At 35.9% G+C, this 19,293-nt stretch overlaps 1 protein-coding gene across 1 annotated transcript in view; it reads left to right on the forward strand.

The window, feature by feature from the left end:
• Positions 1 to 19,293, forward strand: part of RP1 (RP1 axonemal microtubule associated) — a 203,495-nt gene that overhangs the window by 17,778 nt on the left and 166,424 nt on the right. The window contains exons 4-5 of the mRNA XM_090137594.1: positions 12,888 to 13,538; positions 14,860 to 15,031. Coding sequence (XP_089993720.1) covers positions 12,900 to 13,538; positions 14,860 to 15,031 — 811 coding nt within the window. The 5' untranslated portion in view covers positions 12,888 to 12,899. The remainder of the gene's footprint in view (positions 1 to 12,887; positions 13,539 to 14,859; positions 15,032 to 19,293) is intronic.

Below are 19,293 nucleotides of genomic sequence, written 5' to 3' on the forward strand. Positions count from 1 at the left end.
AAAACATGCTGAACAATGACTATAATATTTTTTTTCTATGTGGTTCTAAAAGTGTGCTGAGTACCTCGGTTCATTTTGAGGTTATATATCTTAGACAAATTTTACGGTAACTACAGTAAGCTGTGATACCGTGATAAATAGATGTACAACTTTGCATAATATATACAGTATTTTTCAAGGATCAAGTCTAATTCCCAAAAGCAAAAATAAACCTAAAATAGCATTAAACCAATAAGACAGTCTAATTGCTTAGAGACAGTTTGCGTGACCAGATTATACTATGTCACTTCTTTTTAGATCAGGCTCTTCTAAGTAAACAGACATCGTTCAGCATCTGAGTATTTCCCTGTGGCAGTCTGCTAAGAAAAACATGAGAGGAGATCTATCCAACATCCTTCTTTCCGCTAGCTGTTGCCAGTGATTTATTTGAAGTCCCAAGAATTGCTTATCTGTTGAGATAGAAGCAGAGCCCCAGTGCCTAGTTTGCTCTGTGCAGCAGGTCTATTGTTCTGTCACCATTCCTGAGTGATTGCTGTGGTTGACCTTGGCTGGTGAGTCAATCAGGGGAGATTTTGCAAATACTGGTTTATTTCAGCAGTATTCCATTGACTTTTTATAAGTTGCTTTTCTAATACATAGTATTGAGAGTAACAATGGCAAGGACTTTGATACTAACTAGAGCTTGCTCTGGAATGGGCTCTGTTTTTCTACATTAGCTTTTTACTCTCCAAGACCTTATGCTGTCTTCTGCATCCCTAAAGACACAGATGGCTGTACTTGCAAAAAGAAGGAATAACTGCTGCTCTTCCTTATTATCCTTCTCACAAAATCTGAAGACAATAGTCAAGGATAACTGATCCTCTTGCACTAGTTTATTTTGTAATACTGGTGGGTTTATTTCCTAGTTTACAGGTACTAGATCAGGCTATGCCATTCAGTCAGTCCTCTACACATGAAAGGGTAGGTCAGTATTATCTCACGGAGATGTTATGAGGATAAAATCCACCAGTGATTGCTAGCTGCTAGAAATATGTAATGATGAGAGCAGTATAAATACCAACTAGAGTGAAACTGGACTCAAGAGAAATGTAGCTCCAAAATCATGATGTTTAGAAGGTGTTTAAAGCAGACAGTACAAGTTAGAAGAAAAATACAAAGGAAGGCAAGAGACTAGCATGGCTGAACTAGGACCTGCTGGTCAAACTAGAGAGCAAGAAGAAAATGCACTGGCAGTGGAAGCAGGGACAGGTACCAAGGAAGTGTAACGAAGCTGCTAGGCTTTGTAGGGATGAGGTCAGGAAAGCCAAGGTACAGCCTGAATTAAACTTGGCAAGGAGTGCCAAGAAAAATAATGAATTCTTTTACAGCTACCTCAACCAGAAAAGGAAAGTTGCAGAGAGGCTGTACCCCACCTGTGAGTGATGCAAGCAAACTGATAACAACACGCAAGTAGAAAGCTGAGGTATTCAACAATATTTTTGCCTCAATCTTCTCTGATAATTGCTTATCACACAGCCCTCAAAAAAAAAAAAAAAAAAAAAAAAGATTTGGTAGGAGAGGACTGGGGAAGCAATGTCCCTCCCAGCGTTAGCAAAGATTAGGTTCATGACCACCTGAGAAACCTGAACATCCACAGATCTATGGGTCCTGATGAGATGCATCCCAGAGTCCTGAGGGAATTAGCTGATGTAGTTGCCCAGCTACTCTCAATGGTATGTGAAAAGTCATGGCAGTCGAGTGAAATCCTTGGTGATTGGAAAAAAGGTAACATCATACCCATTTTTTAAGAAAGGTAAAAAGGATGTCCCTGGGAGCTACTGACCTGTCAGTCTCATCTCTGTGCCAGGGAAGATCATGGAACAGATCCTTCTGGAAGTTATGCTAAGGCACATGGAAGACAGGGAGGGGATATGGGAGAACCAGCATGACTTCACCAAGAGTAAATCCTGCTTGACCAACTTAGTGGCTTTCTGTGATGGTGCAACTGCATCAATGGACAAGGGAAGAGCCACTGATGTCAACTGTCTGGGCTTTAGTAAGGCCTTTGACATAGTACTCCACAAAATCCTTCTCTCCAAATAGGAAAGATATGGATTTTATGGATGGACTGTTTGTGGGTGAAGAACTTACTGAAGGATTGGGTCCAGAGAGTGGTGGTCAGTGGCTCAGTGTCTGGATGGAGATCAGTGACAAGTGGTATCCCACAGGTGTCAATGCTGGGACCAATAATTTTTAATATCTTAATCACTGACATTGACAGTGGGGTTGAGTGCGCCCTCAGCAAGTTTGCTGATGACACCAAGCTGTGGAGTGCAGTAGATGCATGTGAGGGATGGATGTGAGGGATGGGGATGCCACCCAGAGGGACCTAGGTGGGCTTGAGCAGTGGGTCCAGGAGTACCTCATGAGATACAACAAAGTTAAGTGCAAGGTCTTGCACCTGGGTGGAGGGAACCCCCACTAACAAAGCAAGTCAGGGAATGAGAAGATTGATCTACGTGGAGTTTGTGTATTGCTGCAAGTAAGACAGTCAAATATAATTCTGTATTTTCCCTCACAATGCTCTGTACCTGTATTTTCTCTGTACTTCTTGCTTATACCTGTGTTTAGCCAAGCTGAGTAAGCTAGACTCAAGGATACTGGCACAGGGATGCAACACTGGAGTTGGTCAGCTTGTTTTCTTTGGGAATTCCTAGCTTTGAGTTGGATAAGTTGCCTTGAATCACAGTGAGTTGCAGTCTTCAGATTGGTATTCATATTTGATATTATTTCCATGGTTGACAAATAAATGGGTATCTAACCCCAGTTTGGAGTTCTCTCACTATGGGGTGTTTCTAGCTGGGAGGTCTGTCATAGATCTAGATGCTCTATGCAGGTCAGGCTTTTTCTTATACAAAGCTTATACAGCAGGAGCGTACAGTTGTCTTGAAAGCTGATATGCATGCACTTAAATCCCTGCTCTAAATCAGACAGTGAACCAGCCCTGCAGAGTTGTAAGAGTGCTAGTAGCCAGAGGATGTGAGGAGGGTGACAGCTTGCTGCCTGGGCTGTTGCAAGAGGTGGTCAGGTTTCTTCAGGCAAGATGGGCAAAACAGTGACAAGCTGTGCACTGCACCAAGGCTAAGATGTTAAGTGGCTTAGTGCTGTCAGAGCTGGTAAGATTGTACATGTGCTCAGCAGTAGAGTTGTACTGTTAAAAATTCAGGAGCCTCAGCATCAGATCTGATGCAAATGTATGAAGATGTAAATTTTGATCATAGTTTTACAGTGTTAGGAGGCAAGCCTGAATAAAATGTCTAAGCCTTGTCTTTTTTCTTCTTGTCCTCAGTTTATGAACTTACACAGTCTCTGAACTCCATCAAGGAAATAACACCAGAGTCCAGCAAAGGACTTTATGTTGTCCTCCAGAGGAACAACAGATCTGTCCCTCTCAGTCACTTGCCCTTATGGAGTTTTGTGAGATTTCTTTAGTTGATGCTTCACAATGTCTCTATGAAATATAAACGTTGACAAGGGTCTTTGCAGCCAATGTCAGATACACAAACTGAGGCACATAGGGTTAATATTCAAGATAAACTGTCAAGAGCTTGGCCAGGGAACTCATGCTTAACCCTTTGCTTTGGCCGTATTCTTCGAAAGATGCAGAGAATTATAATAATAAACTGATCAATAATAAATGCACTGAAATAGTAGAAGAGTATACAAGAAGAACATGTTGCAAGCCTACATTGTCTTTAAGTGAAAATTTCAGTAAAACTTGACATATAGAAGTTTGCTAACCAGTTAGGGGGAAAGGTCAATATTGAATGAGCTGCAGCACTAGTTAGATCTGCAGTTAGTCGAAATGTTACAATTCCTTGTAATCTAAGGTTGCTTTTATTAATTTGATGAAAGAGCTGGGCTGGGTCATGAAGGCTGGTGTTCAATGGAAAAAAAAAATTAAATGTAGGATAAGAAAACCAGGGACAGAAAAAAAGAAGAAAATTTTAATCATGATTTATCCTGTTCAAAGAATTTTACATACTCTGTAAGCATACACATATCAGTGCAAGGAATTATGCTGACGTAAAATAAGTATAGAAAAATGTAGTCTGTGGTGGCTTTTTTCAGAGGCTTAACCTTAGAAAATACGTGGAGAGATGACCTATCCCTTTTCAGTTGTTGTATTTTACAAAAGCAAGGCAAAGTAGATGGCTAAAATAAAGAAAACTAAGTAGAGAATGTTTATATGCTTAGCTCTGAGACAAGCGCCCCAGGGAGGTGGTTGAGTCACCCTCCCTGGACATGTTTAAAAACCATTTATATGTGGTGCTAAGGGTTATGATTTAGCAGTGAGTTGTTAGAGTTAGGGTAGTATGGTGATTAGGTTGCGGTTGGACTTGATGATCTTAAAGGTCTTTTCCAACCTGAGTTATTCTATGATTTTGCACTATCTATGCACTGTCATAGACAAGCTTACAATTTGCTTCTATGATTGTAAGCCATATGCTCCAGAATGAAATTCTAGCCCACTAGAAGATGATGGAAGAATTTGCACAGTCAGGCCAGAAATTTCCCACAGGAGGCTATTTTCTGAGCACAACCATTCAGATTTAGGTGAAATTTAGTGAGACTTGGTGGTCAAAATCCAGAACAGCTAATAGAAGTTTTCAGACCTCAAACTGCAGTCCTTCTAACCAGTTAGAACTCTGTTAAGAGTGGGGTGCTGATTTCATTTAGATTTGTTTGCCTCCCCAGAGACGCTTTTTTTTTCCCCTCAGTCTGCATTCACAGCTGTTGGTTATCAAATCTCTGTTGGAGAATTTAATGAATAAAAGTCTGTAGGGATTAACTTGATAAGAAGTTCATGTATATCAAGCACTAAAATGCTGTTGTAGTAGCTTGAAATCTTATCAGTAGTAACATATTAATAATGGCACATTTTTTTTGGAAGGCTTTACTGGAAAGGATGTAGAAAGGTTGGGCACACCACAGGGAACTTAACCTCAGCCTCTGTCTCCAATTCTCCAATGTGATAATTTCCTTTTTAGTTTGATAGCAGTTTTCTTGTTCCATACCTTACTGAGAAGTCCAATTAAGAAAAAAAAAAAGTATAAGAGGTTGAAGGGACTTGGAAATATAAAGTGTATTATTGGCTTTTTCTTGGGGCAGGAGGTCAATAGTTTAAGTGGCATAGCTACTGCCCTTTTTAATTGAGTGACTCATACTGGAATGATAAAAATACTCTGGTGCTAAGTGTTGTTCCATATGGCCCGAGCTTAAACAAAGGATGTCATTCAAAGGCCATAGGATTGCCAGTCAGGGAGGGCCACAGTGTACACAGTTCTGACCCTGCTCTGACTCAGGATAATCCTGTAAAAAGACTGCTTACATTTCTCAGCCTGGGATGCTGGTTGACTGCTAGGAAAAAAGAATGTATTAGCAAGCATGATAACATAATTGCTAGCACTTTTTTTTTTTTTTCTTGCACATCAGTTTCCTGCATATGATTCTGGTCTTGAGAAACAGTGAAGACTTATAAAACAAAGCTTAAAATATTGGGTTATGTTTAGCTGCTTGTACCATTTAATCAGTTTGGTTACTAAAATAAAGTCCTAAGACGAGAAGGAGTAATAAATCAAAATCAGAAAGTGTAAGGATAAAAACATTTTAAAAAAATTTATTTGGATGTCACACTTTCCTGGGCTGATCCAAAGAATTCTGGAGTTGGGAGTGTTCTCTTGGCTTTAAGATTTTTCTCTTCAGCATTAGTTCAGCCCAGGGATTATAGTCCATGTATTTGATTTCAATATTTGACCTGGCCCTTTTTGATGTACATCAAATGGCTTTGCAAGCAAACTGCAGATGTGGGAAGTTTAATTGGTCATCCCTATGCTACTGTCCCGAGAACTCCCTTTGAAATAAGAAACTGCCACTGATACCTGTGGTCATTGGAGTAGATCCTTTGTATGTGTTGATCTCTGTGTTCAGAAAGAACAAAGAAATAAATCCAAATACTATTCATTTTCCTCTTCTTTCATTGAAAGGCAAGAGCTGTAGTTAATGACTGCCTCCAAATGTAATCTCAACTGTTAACCGGCAACACTTGGAAGTGTGGTGATCTTCCTTGAGGTACACATAGCATAGTGTATTTTATTTCTCATTATTTATTTCCTGTGTCTGGATGTGTAGTGTACTCCTTTTTAATAAATAAATTAGCTTTTGTTGCTGCATTGTGCCATTAATACTCTAATCATCCATGTCTCATTTGCATTAGGTCTTATTACTATTTTACCTGTTCCTCAAGTTTTGATATAATCACTGAATTTGATTGCAACAGTTATCTCACAGAGGCAGTGAATTTCCCTTATAAATACTTGAAGAGCTTCCCATTTCTGTACAATAACTCAAGGAAGCACACAATTAAGATCTGCTTAGGGAGTATACGTGTACATTTAAAATGCTTTAAGATGGCAGTATAGCAAAGTCCATGGAGGATTCAGCTAAAATCCAAAGGCAGTGAGTCCCTATGGGCCTGGCTGCAATGCACCGAGAGAGTTGCCAGCCCCTCGGTTGCTGTGATTCTTTTTACTACATATACCTCAGATGGTGAGCTTGTGTTAGTCTGTACATCTACTATGAATGGTTTAAGTGTACCATTTAATGGTATTCAGAAGGTACCTCAGAGCTAAGGAAAGAAGAAGTTCAACAGCAAGATTTATTTCAAATCCAGCAGAGTTTAACTATCAACTTTATAAACTGATTTTTAAAGTATAAGAGTTACTCACTAGCAGTTGAGTTCATGTACTCAGATACAGTTCCTTATGCACAACTGTCTCTTGTCTTTATCTGTAATTTTTATGTTTGCAGTGAACAGTGAACCTATTCAGTACCACCTATTCAGTCATTTTGTGGAATAAGATAGCAGCTCTTCAGCTGACATCAAGAAGTACTTTTGAGTAAACTGCGACTTAAATAAGAGCTAAAATGGCTTTTATCATAAGGATCAGAAGGGAGTCCAGACAGGCCACAGAAACAGCAGAAGAAATGTGTTGTCGTCATTTAGAAAATGACAATGAATAATGAAATATAGGATTTAAAAAGTAGCCATAAAAATGAAGAGCAGTATATTCCTCTGGTGTGGATAGGGCAAAGTAGAGTCAATTAAGGAAAGAGGAGGAACAGCATATCCTCTTAAGATCACTTGCAAATTATGTTCCTACAGGGCCCAGTTTCTAAAGTTAAGAGACATTCTGTATAAGTTTTGTTAATTAAATATATTTGTTGACTAGGCTCCTTTCTAGTCACAGGAGGAAAACAAATAGTTGTAAAAGTTGTTCTATCCTGCCCTAGAAAAGTGGAATGAGTCAAATATAACTGATGTGCCTTTCTCTACTGACAAACCAGAACAAACGACTCAAATAGTCACTTTTCAGATGGTTGAAACTGAGGTACAAACTACCCTGTATTTATGTGTAAATTATATTTATATTTTCATCCATAGATGATTTAGTTAAAATAAATTTTACATACATCTACAACAAAATTCTGTAATCATTAAACATTTAACAATGAAAGAAATAAATGTTTCTTAAAAAGTAGGAGCAAAATTGTAGCCTTACCAATAAAGCAAACTATTGACCAGTCAAAACTCCTATAAAATAGTAAGAGCAAGGGGGATATTGAAGTTAGATGTAATGTTTAGTATCAGAACTGAGATCCAAAGATGTTCCAGAGATTTAAAAGTGAAAAAGGCAACAACAACACAGAAAACTGCAATCCCAGTTGCAATTGCAATTTCTGTCACTGAAATCATTTCTCATGTGGCCATATTTTCCATTACTACATTTTCAAGACTAATTTTATATTCCCTGATTTTTGTTTACAAAATATAGAAAGAGCATATTTTCTCCAAATATTATGACCAAATTCTTTTCACATCATTTTAGTAGTTCTATGAATGCCAGTCAAGCTGCCCGTGTGTACAAATGAGAAGTGCTTTTGTGTAGATATTGTGAGTTACAGGACTGTGATAATTTCTGTGTTAGCTCTATTATAATTGGAATAGAAAGCAAGTCCTATTGATGCTATTTTTACTATAAAGTTGATGATTTCTTCTGTTTTTTTTTCTGAGTAAGTGGAGTGTTTGTAATACAAGAAGGAATGCAGTGGATCTTTTAAGTCACATGTCTGAACATTTTTGGTGATGTTTTTTAAATTTTATTTTATCTTCTTCTTCTTATTATTATTATTTTTGCAAGCCCTTTGAAACCTTATAAAGACTTACAGGGCTCTCATACCATCAAATGGTAGCACTTGTTTATCGTCCCCACCAGGCCCAAGAAGTATCAATCTGTGGGTCTCAGATTCCAGTGGTGCTGAGAAGCAACTGATGGATTAGTAAGTTATGAAGAGCGGCATTGCGTGCACTGGAAGGCTAGTGAGAGTGGCAATGATATTTTATATCATGCACTTCAAAGAAAAACAATTCAATGAAAAATTCTAAAAGTGTGATAAGATATCAGAAAGTTCCACAACTTAGCATTCATCAATGTTTAGGTTTGTTTGTGCTGATAAATATATTTGCTAAGCTGGCAGCCAGTGTAAGCTATTGGAGAATACTAACAAGAATAAAAAACAAAATACTGGCTGGAATATAAGCATCACATTCAGAAAGATATAGACAAGATCAGAGATATCAAGGACTTAAATAGCTATTTAACATTTAAGAAAGTGATGTTTATAGTCAGATCTTTTAATATTTGTTCCCTTATATCTTACAAAAATAGAACTGAATCAGCATTTTAAAATTTATGGATATTGAATTCTTTACTGTAAAACAGTACTCTTTACAGAGTAAAACAGTTAAAAAGTAATATGGCCTGCAATGGTACTGTGTCCTGAGAAGTGTTTTTGTTACTGTTATACACTGTTAGTTTTGAGAGCTAGCTATAATCCTGATTAAGCAAAGAGATTATGATTAAGTAAACCAGATTATACATCTGGTAGTAATTAGATGGAACAGTTACCATCTGAGGACATAGTGTTTCCACTGGAAAAAGAAAAAAATCACCAACAGTCAGTGGTCTAACTAAATTACAGTTGGATGTATTTTCCCCCTATCTTCACAAACTATATCACATATGTTTATCACCATTGCATCACCTTTTTTTCCAGTAAGTAGAACTGAAGAATGCCTCATAGAGGAGAAATGCCATCAGACTGTGAAATAATTTATTGAGTATTGTGGAAAAAAAACTGTGGGATTATTTTCAGTGTGATATTTGAACAGAGAAAATATCAGAGAATCTTCATAGCAGAGATCACCGTCTTTACCAGATGATTGAATAGGAGAAAGAATTAATGCCAAGAGACAGTTAATAGTTTCAAAAAGTCGTTGATAGAAAGGCCATCTCTGAAAGCATTTAATATTTATATTATTACAAAATTTAATTTGGAGGGTAACTCTATACAGATAAAAAAGTAGATCAGATGACCTATGTTATCTACTCCCATTTTTATTTCATAGGGTTCTTTTGAGAGATTTAAGTAAAAAGCAAATTATATGCATGAAATATTTAAAAGAAAAATAAGGTTTAAAAATAATATAAGAGAACTTGCTGAATGAGATGTTAGATAGCCTGCTCTGAACAATGGCTACCTAAGGTGAACCTAGTCTGGTGATTAACATTAGCCAAGATTAAGCAGATGGATTATGATGTCTTTTCGAGCTGAGCACGCTTGGAATAACACTGAGGATGTTCAGTTCATTTGCCATAGATAATCACACGTACAATTTATGAATCTCTGAAAAGAAACTAACTACAATTTTATTTACATAGGATGTGACAGTGGGTGAGTACAATGAAATTACATGCAATAGTTAACAGCTATAAGGCAATGGATATATCTTTATAGTCTAAGATAAACTGTTCCTTTTAATGTCTTTATTAAACTGAGCATTTTTGTGTAAAAACTTTGAAAGACTGATTTGGTTTGTGAGAATGCAGGCAATGAGATTCAGTTCTGAATTCTATTCCAGTCTCTTGAAGAATCAAATTCTCAATGTTTTAATTATAAAATTATCTTAACAGACATTGTGAATCATGTTAAGAACATCTAACTATAGCTTAATTCTAGGAGAAAATGTGATCACCTGTAGAATGAAACAGCAATTTATACAATATGTTGATTATTGTTGTTAAATATTTGTTATTTGTAAGTTATAAGATATCTGAAAGATGCATAAGGATTTTCCATGGTTAAAATTAATACTGGAATGTGTTTATACTTGGTGTGCTATGCAGCCATCAGTTCCCTGTTAAAACTGTCTATCATTCATTTTATTGGTAAAGAAGACTTTTTAGTTACCTCTGTACATTCAAATTATTTCATGTTTACAGTGAAAATTATCATTTACTTTCTTTACTTTTCAGTCTAATAATTATTTCCATGTAAAATATATTGTGTTTCTATCCCAAATATTGATGCTTGCATAACTGAATGTTTAACACCAGTACAAATATCCAGAACAACTTCTGAGATTCTAATTCAAAAGTGATTTTTATCAGCAGCCTTAGGAGAAAATCTACCTTAAAAGGTCTCTTGTATGAATGAATATTTGTATTGTTAGATGAAATTTCTTTCCATTTTTATAAAGAGTGAGACATCATTATATAAAGCAGCTGAGAAGCTGAGTTGTTCCGTGGCTATTGAATATCAGTGGTTTGCTCACAGATAGGTCTGAACTACTTTAGCTAGCTGAAGTTATCTTGATCAGTTGAATGGGGTAATTTGGCATGCAGATCACTGAAGAACATTTCTGCTGTTATTGATGGCTTTGTAGTAGAACGTTTCCTGTGCAGAATAGGTTCACTTTGTAGCTAGCAATACAAGTGCCCTGAAAGAACTTTCTCTAGGAACATCACTAGGTATAGAATGAGGCATGAGACTTAAAATGGCTGATCTAAATTGTGTCCCTAGGCTTAACACGTCTGCCAACACCTCTGTTTAGAACTGTAATGAAAATTAAGGCAGCTAATGAGTAGGTGTGTCAAAAATGCCAAGCAACTGTATCTCTCTGTGATCTCCGTAGAAATGGAGCTCTGCCCTGTCACTGGTCAAAAGCAGCTTTTGTAGCCATCATGGACTGGACTGGCTTGTGTAACCTGCTGCTGCCAACCTTGGAAATTTCTCCCTGCGTATTCCTTCCAGTTTTTGTTGTTGTTGTTCTGTTATATTAAGTGGAGATTTGTTAACCTAAATGTATGTGTATATGCATACTTCATTCTGTACAGATCTGTTTTTTTTTCAGTCATATCACTTAAAATGAATGTGATTTGCCACATATACAGTGTATTAAAAGATGATGTTTCTTCCTGTGCCCCGACTGTTGTCCCCCTCCCCCCCCCAAAAAAAAAAAATCCAACTAACCAAACTTATAATTTTTGTAGTGAGAGCACTATTTAAAAAGATATTAACTCTCCATAAAGGGAAAACACACAAATTGAAAACAGTTTTTTGTTTGTTTGTTTGTTTGAAAAAGACTAAGAACATAGTAAGAGAAAATTTTGTCAAATCTGACTTTATTTGAACTTTGACTGTGTTGAGAATTGGCAACATTTTCTTATCGGTTTTGAAAGTGAAACATGTAGTAAATAGTAAAATATATCAGAAGACTGTTTGCCATAGTTTTATTAAGAAAAACACAGAGTAGCCAGAAGAGATTGTTCCATTAGTCACTATGGCAGCTGCATCAAGGTGACACTGTCAAAGAATTTATTTTCTATTATTTTGATGATTAATATTTCCTGAGGCTGTTACACAGCTTTTTAGTAGAACTGTGCTAAAATTCCTCCTTCAAGGCTGATTAGATGACTAATCTATCCTACATTCTAGACAAGGTAAACTAATCATTCAGATAAAGCAATTTTATTCAATTAAAGGATTCCCATTAAAGTATCTGTATGTAGATCAGATTCACATGGAAAGATTGTAGTGAGAGTGGTCCACTCTCAAGCATGAAAACTATCTATATATTTGTCAGAAACAATCTGACATCTATTTAAAAGACCAGTATTTAAGTTCATCACTTACAGAAAACTGCTACTTCTGCTGAAGAATATCTGAAGTTGTTGTGCCTTCATAAGGACTTTAAAGACTTCTGTCTTATTAAAAAAAATAATAATCATTATATTTATTTGTAGTTTTTCAATTAGTCTAAAATATTAAAGTGATTTATCATGAAATATAAGACACTATAGAAAAGCAAGTGATCTGTTGATTTATAATGTACCATAACTTTAAAACATGCTTTGGGTCTAATTCTCATATAATTTACAATGTAGTAAACCAAGAGTCATTTCTCTGAATCCAATGGATTTGCCTTGGTGTAAAACTAACATATGAGATCAGAATAAATTGTATTGTTTCAGTTTTGTTATTTTATACTGAATATGGACTGAGCCAAGGCACAAATTACTCTCATCTCATAAAGATTTTACTAATGTATTAAATCTGAAATGTTGTCATTAGCTTCTTTCTCAAGAAAGGAAACATCTACTTATCATTCTGGACTGACAAAGTGCCTTCTTCTAAGGAAAGGTCTCTTGTACCAAAATGATAAGAGATTTGAAATTACATTGGAGAGTGCTTGGGAATACTTGCAAGTAGAGCTATGCTAACTTAATCCGACAGTACTGGAGTCTTTGTGGAATTTAGAGATAACAGCTTGGATCCATTTAAATCCAATGATTTTTGGCACAACTAGCTGCTGTTCATTTCTTATAAATTCTGTTTTTTTCTTTTTTTTCCCCAAAATTAAGACTGTATTATTGCTAATCATAAGAAAACTTTCACATTCATCTCTCCCCTTTTTTTTTTCTTTTCTTTTCTTTTTTTTTTCTCAGTGTGCTGCCAAAATGAGTGAATCTCTTTCAAGCAGTTACTCCGTGAATCAGCCAAACTCCTCTGAGAGTGAACAGAGTTTATCTACACGCCATTTCAATGTTACTGAACCTGTAGTGGCCAAAAGGATCTGTTTTTATAAAAGCGGAGATCCTCAGTTTAATGGAATCAAAATGGTCATTAACAACCGGTCTTACAAAACGTTTGATGCCTTGCTGGATAGCTTATCTAAACGGGTCCCGTTACCTTTTGGAGTAAGGAATATCAGTACGCCAAAAGGGAGACACAGCATCACCAGTCTGGAGGATCTTGAAGATGGAAAATCTTATATTTGCTCCCATCAGAGGAAAATGAAGCCTATCAATTTAGAACGGGCTAGCAGAAAGCCACTGCCCTGGCAGATCAGTAGGCCTGTCAGCGCTCGTCGTCGAGCTGTGCAATTAGCAAAGGAGAATGAAGATGGATTTGGCCATCGAGAAAGCAAAATAACAACTCCCAAAAAGATGCTTGTTTTCAAAAATGGGGATGTAAGACTCAGACGCACCATAGTTCTGGGAAAGAAAAACACACAAACCTTTGAGGCCTTTCTGGATTACATGAGTGAATTAATGCAGTATCCAGTTGCAAAACTTTATACCACTGATGGCAGAAAGGTGAGAATGAAAATGAGCGCAGATAATTGCTTTATGTTTGCTTCTAGAATAATTTTTTTAAAAAACAGATGATTATATCACTTGGGACCCTGACATGGTGTAATCTAATGTGCTGAATTTCAGCTGTCTTCCCTCTGTAAGGTTACTAGCTTGGAGGAAATAATTGCATACAAATCTTGTAATCAGAGAGAAGCAAGTGGGAACATTTTATTTCAAGTCATCAAGAAAAGTAACTTTTCTTTTTCTTACTTAAGCCTCTTCCAGATATGATCTCAGTGTTTTTTTTTTTTTTTTTTTTTTTTTTTTGCCTAATTACACAGATACTTCTCTTAGTATTTATGCCATTTTTCTGTTTTAAAATGTTTTATAAATACTATAGGTAGTATCTAATAGATACAGATATTTTACCATTATGCAAATGGAGAGTGGTTTGTTACTAATTACTTGAAATTAGGAGATCTTATTTTGTCTTACAGTTTCTGAACAACAGACCAAGTTTTGTACCTTAAACCAAGATGTTGCAGCAATAATAATTCTGGTTTTCATTTCACGCATGGTTCTATATGACTTCATTTCCGTATTTAACAACAGAGAAGGACTTGTGGTTATACCTGAAGATCTGAATCTGGGAAGGGAATTCCATGCAGAGTGTCTGTTGAGGGCAAATCTTTGGTTAAATTCTACATTAAGTTGGGAAACTCTCCATATGTCTGTGAAGTGCAGTTTGTAAGCCTCATTTTGTAGTATATCTTGGAATATAAATTCAAAGATTTTAGATGGGGCCCTGAACAACTTGATCTGAAGTTAGACCTTGTTTGAGCTGTGCGTTATGCTAGATGATCTCCAGATGTCTTTTCCAACACAAATTGTTCTAGGATTCTGTCCTGTTCCTCTGTGGTGGTACATATGAAGCATGTAGTCTGTGTAGTTTTTGATGTAGTCTGAATTTTCCATTTCTTCCTCTGTGTTCATATGTATACCTACTCACAAATGCACATTGTTTTTCCATAGCTGTATATTATAAGGAAATTTTTACCTGTATCCAAGTCTTAAACTCTGTTTCTAGCATACTTATATAAGAAGACATTCCCTCATAGAGATAGGAAATTCCTTACAGGAATTGAAAAAATTAATTCTGCTCTGTGATACATATTTAATAGTCAGCTGCAAAATAATGTAGAGACTAAGAAGTGAAGATATTAAAGCATGAAAGAGATAAATCTCTTACATTATTTTTTGTGGTTGCTAAGGCGGGGAAATTAATGTTATGGTGTTTTTTTTGTTGGTGTTTTTTTTTTTCTTTTTTTTTTTTTTTTTGCAGGTTCCTAATCTTCAGGCCCTGATATTGTGCTCTGGAGCTGTAGTTGCAGCAGGGAGAGAGCCTTTTAAACCAAGTAATTATGAATCTCTTGGGTATTCACGGCCTGCCAGATTGCTTGGAATTGCAAATCGTGTGTACCCCAAAGCAAATTTGAAGTCAGAAAGTGAAAACAGTAAGTTCTTTGAATTAATTTATATTTTACTAATTGGTTCATCTCTCGCAGCATAAGTTATAAACCATGACAATCTTACTGGGATCAAGGATATTCAAAAAGACCAACTGAAACTGTTTATTTTTGTTCCAACTCATCTGTAGGAATTAGAAAGATAAAATTAAGTTTTTTTAATGTTAATTTTCCTTTTAAAATATAAGTTTATGTTAAGAACTCAGTATGCGTACTTTCTCTCAAACTGGCTGATTTAGAACAAGGGTTCAAATTAAGATGTATATTATATTTCAATGAACTTGATTGTTATTGTTATGTTAAGGCACATAATTTTTTTTTTTTTTTTTGCTATTACATCTAGTAATAGCAGAGGTAAAAGCAACCCCAAAGGTTACTTCAGAATCCTTAACTAGCTAAATTGATTGAGAAAAACTTTTGTGCAGTTTTCAGGATTTAGCAAATGGGAATTTGACTTCTTTTCATGACTTTCACCTTTTCCTATGTCACATGGTCAGCATAGACATGAAATTTATTATAGCACTCATCCACTTACAAACTCAAACTCCTTTTGTGAAGCCTACAGAGATTGTCACTCTTTCTCGTGATGTATGCTTTTTTTTTTTGACTACTCAAGAAATTGTGCCACGAGAAATTTCAGTGAATGTGAGATGGCTAGATGAAGAATATGAGGAAAGAAGCCAGGGCAGCTGAAAAGCCTCAGGCTATAGGGAACAAAATGATGCAGTAGTAGGACTTTAGGACATTCACGAATCCTTAGCCTTAGAGTATGCTGTAGGGCAGAAATGCTGTCTCAGGGGAAGTTGTTTAATCCAGAGGTACTTTGCACTCGTGATATAGTTGTATGCTGTATTGAAGAGCTCAGGGTACGCTGTAATTGTTTCTATACTGAGATTTTCCATGGCAATCTTCACTGTGTAGTGGAGCACCCTGCTGTATAAGACACTAAGCTTCCATTTACTTGAAGAGATTTATTCTATATCCCTCACAGTTTGTAATGTATCTACCAAACTATTCATTTCAGTTTTTCTGAGCCTTCGCAGCCTTTGTGTTCGTTGACTTTCATAGCTTGAGAGCTGTTTGCAAGGCATCAGTAATGAGTCAAGAGAAAATGAATTGGAACATTTTGTGAATGAAAATTCTGGAGTTCAAAATTCCTATTGAAATTCTGCTTTGAGTCAGAAATCCAGGCTTGCAATGGTGTTTAAAAAAAAAAAAAAAAAAGAAAAAAAGGTGAATAGTTGAGAATCTGATAAACTTCTCTGTCTAATCCTTAGTTAACAGCAATAAGAGAGAAAAAAATAGTCAGAGAGTCTTTAACTGAAATAAAAACAAAAACAACAAAAAACCCCATATCCCACACAGTGATTATCACATTAATGATAATGTCTGAATTATTAAATTTCAATCACCTTTTGTTCCAGTTCCATTTTCTCAAAATAGAGGTCGAGATTTTACTTTGGAAAACACTGGGTTTGGTCCTTGTTAGAGGAATTAGTAAAAACTTGTATTTCTGATTCATGAGAAAGCATATGAATGAGAAACTCACAATGCATTCCTCCTGAAATTATAGACACCTGTCTGTATCAGTAATATCTCAATCATTAAGGTCTTTATATAAAACCGTTTGTTATTCACACAAACAAAAAATTCAAGAAATATAGTTAATATTACCTGTGTTAAAAGACCTTCCTACAAGAAAAGCAGTTCTATTAAATGAAGGCTTCTATAACTTTTAGGTATCAGTAACAGTTGTAGATGTCTTTGTGTGGATATTCATGCACCATTTCACTCACACAGGCAGAACCGCTTGAAAGACAGCAATTTTTTTTTAATCTCAAGTTCTTTATCTTTCACCTTGTCATGGTTACAACAAGAAGTGAGATGAGATGCATTTTTTAAAAAAGCCAAGTTATTACAGATTAATCAAATTATATTTTAGGAGCGTTTAATGTGCATGCAAGCTCATGTTGGCCTATGCTCATAACTTACTGAAGTCTAGCAGTATGCTCATTGGCTTCACTGGGTTTTAAACCATCATCTAGTGTACTGTACCATAAAATGCATCTCAGAATGTCCTGATTTAAACTCAGATTTTATAAGCTGTTCAAATGCTTCAGAAATGGAGAAGATTACTTCTCCATAGAAGGTCAGTCTAGGGGACTGAATCTGAAACCTTTAGTCAGGTATGTCAATAACACTGCTCATAGTAATGACTCATATGTTGCAGATTATTAGATTAAGACCCGGAGAGATGTAAATATATGTTGACGCATTTTAGCACTCACTGTGAGGACTGATAGGAGATGATATGCAAGTGATTGTTAAGGAAAAAATATAATAGAAAATATAATAAAATATAAAGCTAGCTTAAAGCTCTGACAAATGCAGGCCTGTGAAACTCTTGAAAAGTTCAAGGGAACCTCATCTCCCAGATGAGTATACAATGAGAGCATGTGTTACGGTTTTAGGCTTTAGAGCTTGAAGTAGAAATATAGCTCTGACATTTCAGTGTCTATAAAAAAAAAAAAAGGAAGAGAAAAAGTAGTTAAAACCTCAATATTTTATTAAAAATTTGTTGCATTTTGCTCTCTAAGAATTTCTGGAACTTAATAGCAAAATTTTTAATGTTTTTTTTTCTCTTTACTTTCTAATACTCTAGGAAATAAACTTTAATTAAATTCTTTTGTACTAATTTTTCTCATTTCTTCTTCTCTCTTTTTTTTTTTTCCTTTGCTGCCTGTCTACTGTCTGACCATCTGGATCCTTATCCATCATGTCTGTCTGCTCTACTCTCCATCTACTGAATGAAATTGGGTTCTTTAAATGTAATTGTTCGTAGCGAGAGCTGAAGTGATCTCTAGCTCAAGATCTCAAATATTCTCCGTTTCTTCTGGTAAAGGGTCCAGCAATGATAACAATTTAAATGATAACAACTCAGATTCTTCCTATCTTCCTGACAATCATAAAGGCGTAGGAGGAAATCAGATAGTTAATGGGGAAGACTTATCTGTGGCACAGTTTGAAGATGACATTGAGAAGTCTGTTCACCTTAATCAAGATGGCAGTATGACAGTGGAAATGAAAGTTCGATTCAAAATTAAGGAGGAAGAAACTATTAAATGGACAACGACTGTAAGTCGTGCTGGCTTTTCTGATGAAAAAAATGCCACCATTTGCAATTCTGTGATGGGTGCAGAACACTGCTTATCCAGTGTAAACGTATCAGAATGTATAAAACAAAAGGATGCTCCGTTTTTAGACAGCTGTGGTAAAGAACAAGAGTCATTAAAGCAACTCCATTCAGAAGTCTCAGATAAAAAATCAGAGTCTGATTTAAAAATGGATGTTTATAGTATCTGTCAGAGTAACAATTCTGCAGATATAGATGTAAGTGATGTTCCTGAGGAAAATATCAGACCTCATTTTTATAGGCCTCCCACCCCTGGGCCAAGACGTGTTAGAAAAAAGAAAGCAGTAGTTGAAAGTGTCACCTTAGTTTCTGAGAAAGAGGTTCAGGAGAAGACAATGGGACAGTTTTCCTACAGTGAGGAAATACAGAATGGAGAAAATACATCTGAGTATTGTATGGTAGCACAATCAAGCACAAAAAAATCAAGTGTCAGTAATCCAACGATTAGTGAGATGAGTGACAATGACTTACTAAAACTTTCTTCAGAGAATAAAAAGGAAGAAATGCTTTTCAAAGTAAGGCATAAAAGTCATGATTTAATCGGGACCACAGATAGGGAGACATTAGATGTACCTGATGAGCCTGAATTGGTACAGAATGCATTAGAGAAATCAGTTATGGAACAAGGTACATATAATAGTTTAGTATCAACCTGCAAAGCCAACATTAGTGGTTTTATGCCATCATCAAAAATATACGAGGCAGCCAGGCCAGTTTCAGCAGACCATATTCATGAGTTATGTGATGTAAAACAAATAAGAAGATCTCTCAGCTCTTACATTAGATATTCAGAATTTTCTCAGTCGGAAAATGAAAAAATAAAATGCAAAACTTCTGATATATTAACTTTTTCTCAAGATTCATTGCATTCATCCTGTCATGGACATAATCAGATGGAGATGGTGGCACCTCCGTGTAGTAAAGCACCTACTGAGAAAAGAAATCCAACAACTGGATTCTTTTCTACTGTTGATGAAACTGAGAATCAAATCAATGTCTGGTCTGAATCTGTGATGGCATCACATCTGACTGGTGAAAGCCAATCTGCATCTTCTCT

The sequence above is a fragment of the Phasianus colchicus genome, chromosome 3 (assembly GCF_987193195.1).
Source record: "Phasianus colchicus chromosome 3, bPhaCol1.hap1.1, whole genome shotgun sequence".
Lineage (NCBI taxonomy): Eukaryota > Metazoa > Chordata > Aves > Galliformes > Phasianidae > Phasianus > Phasianus colchicus.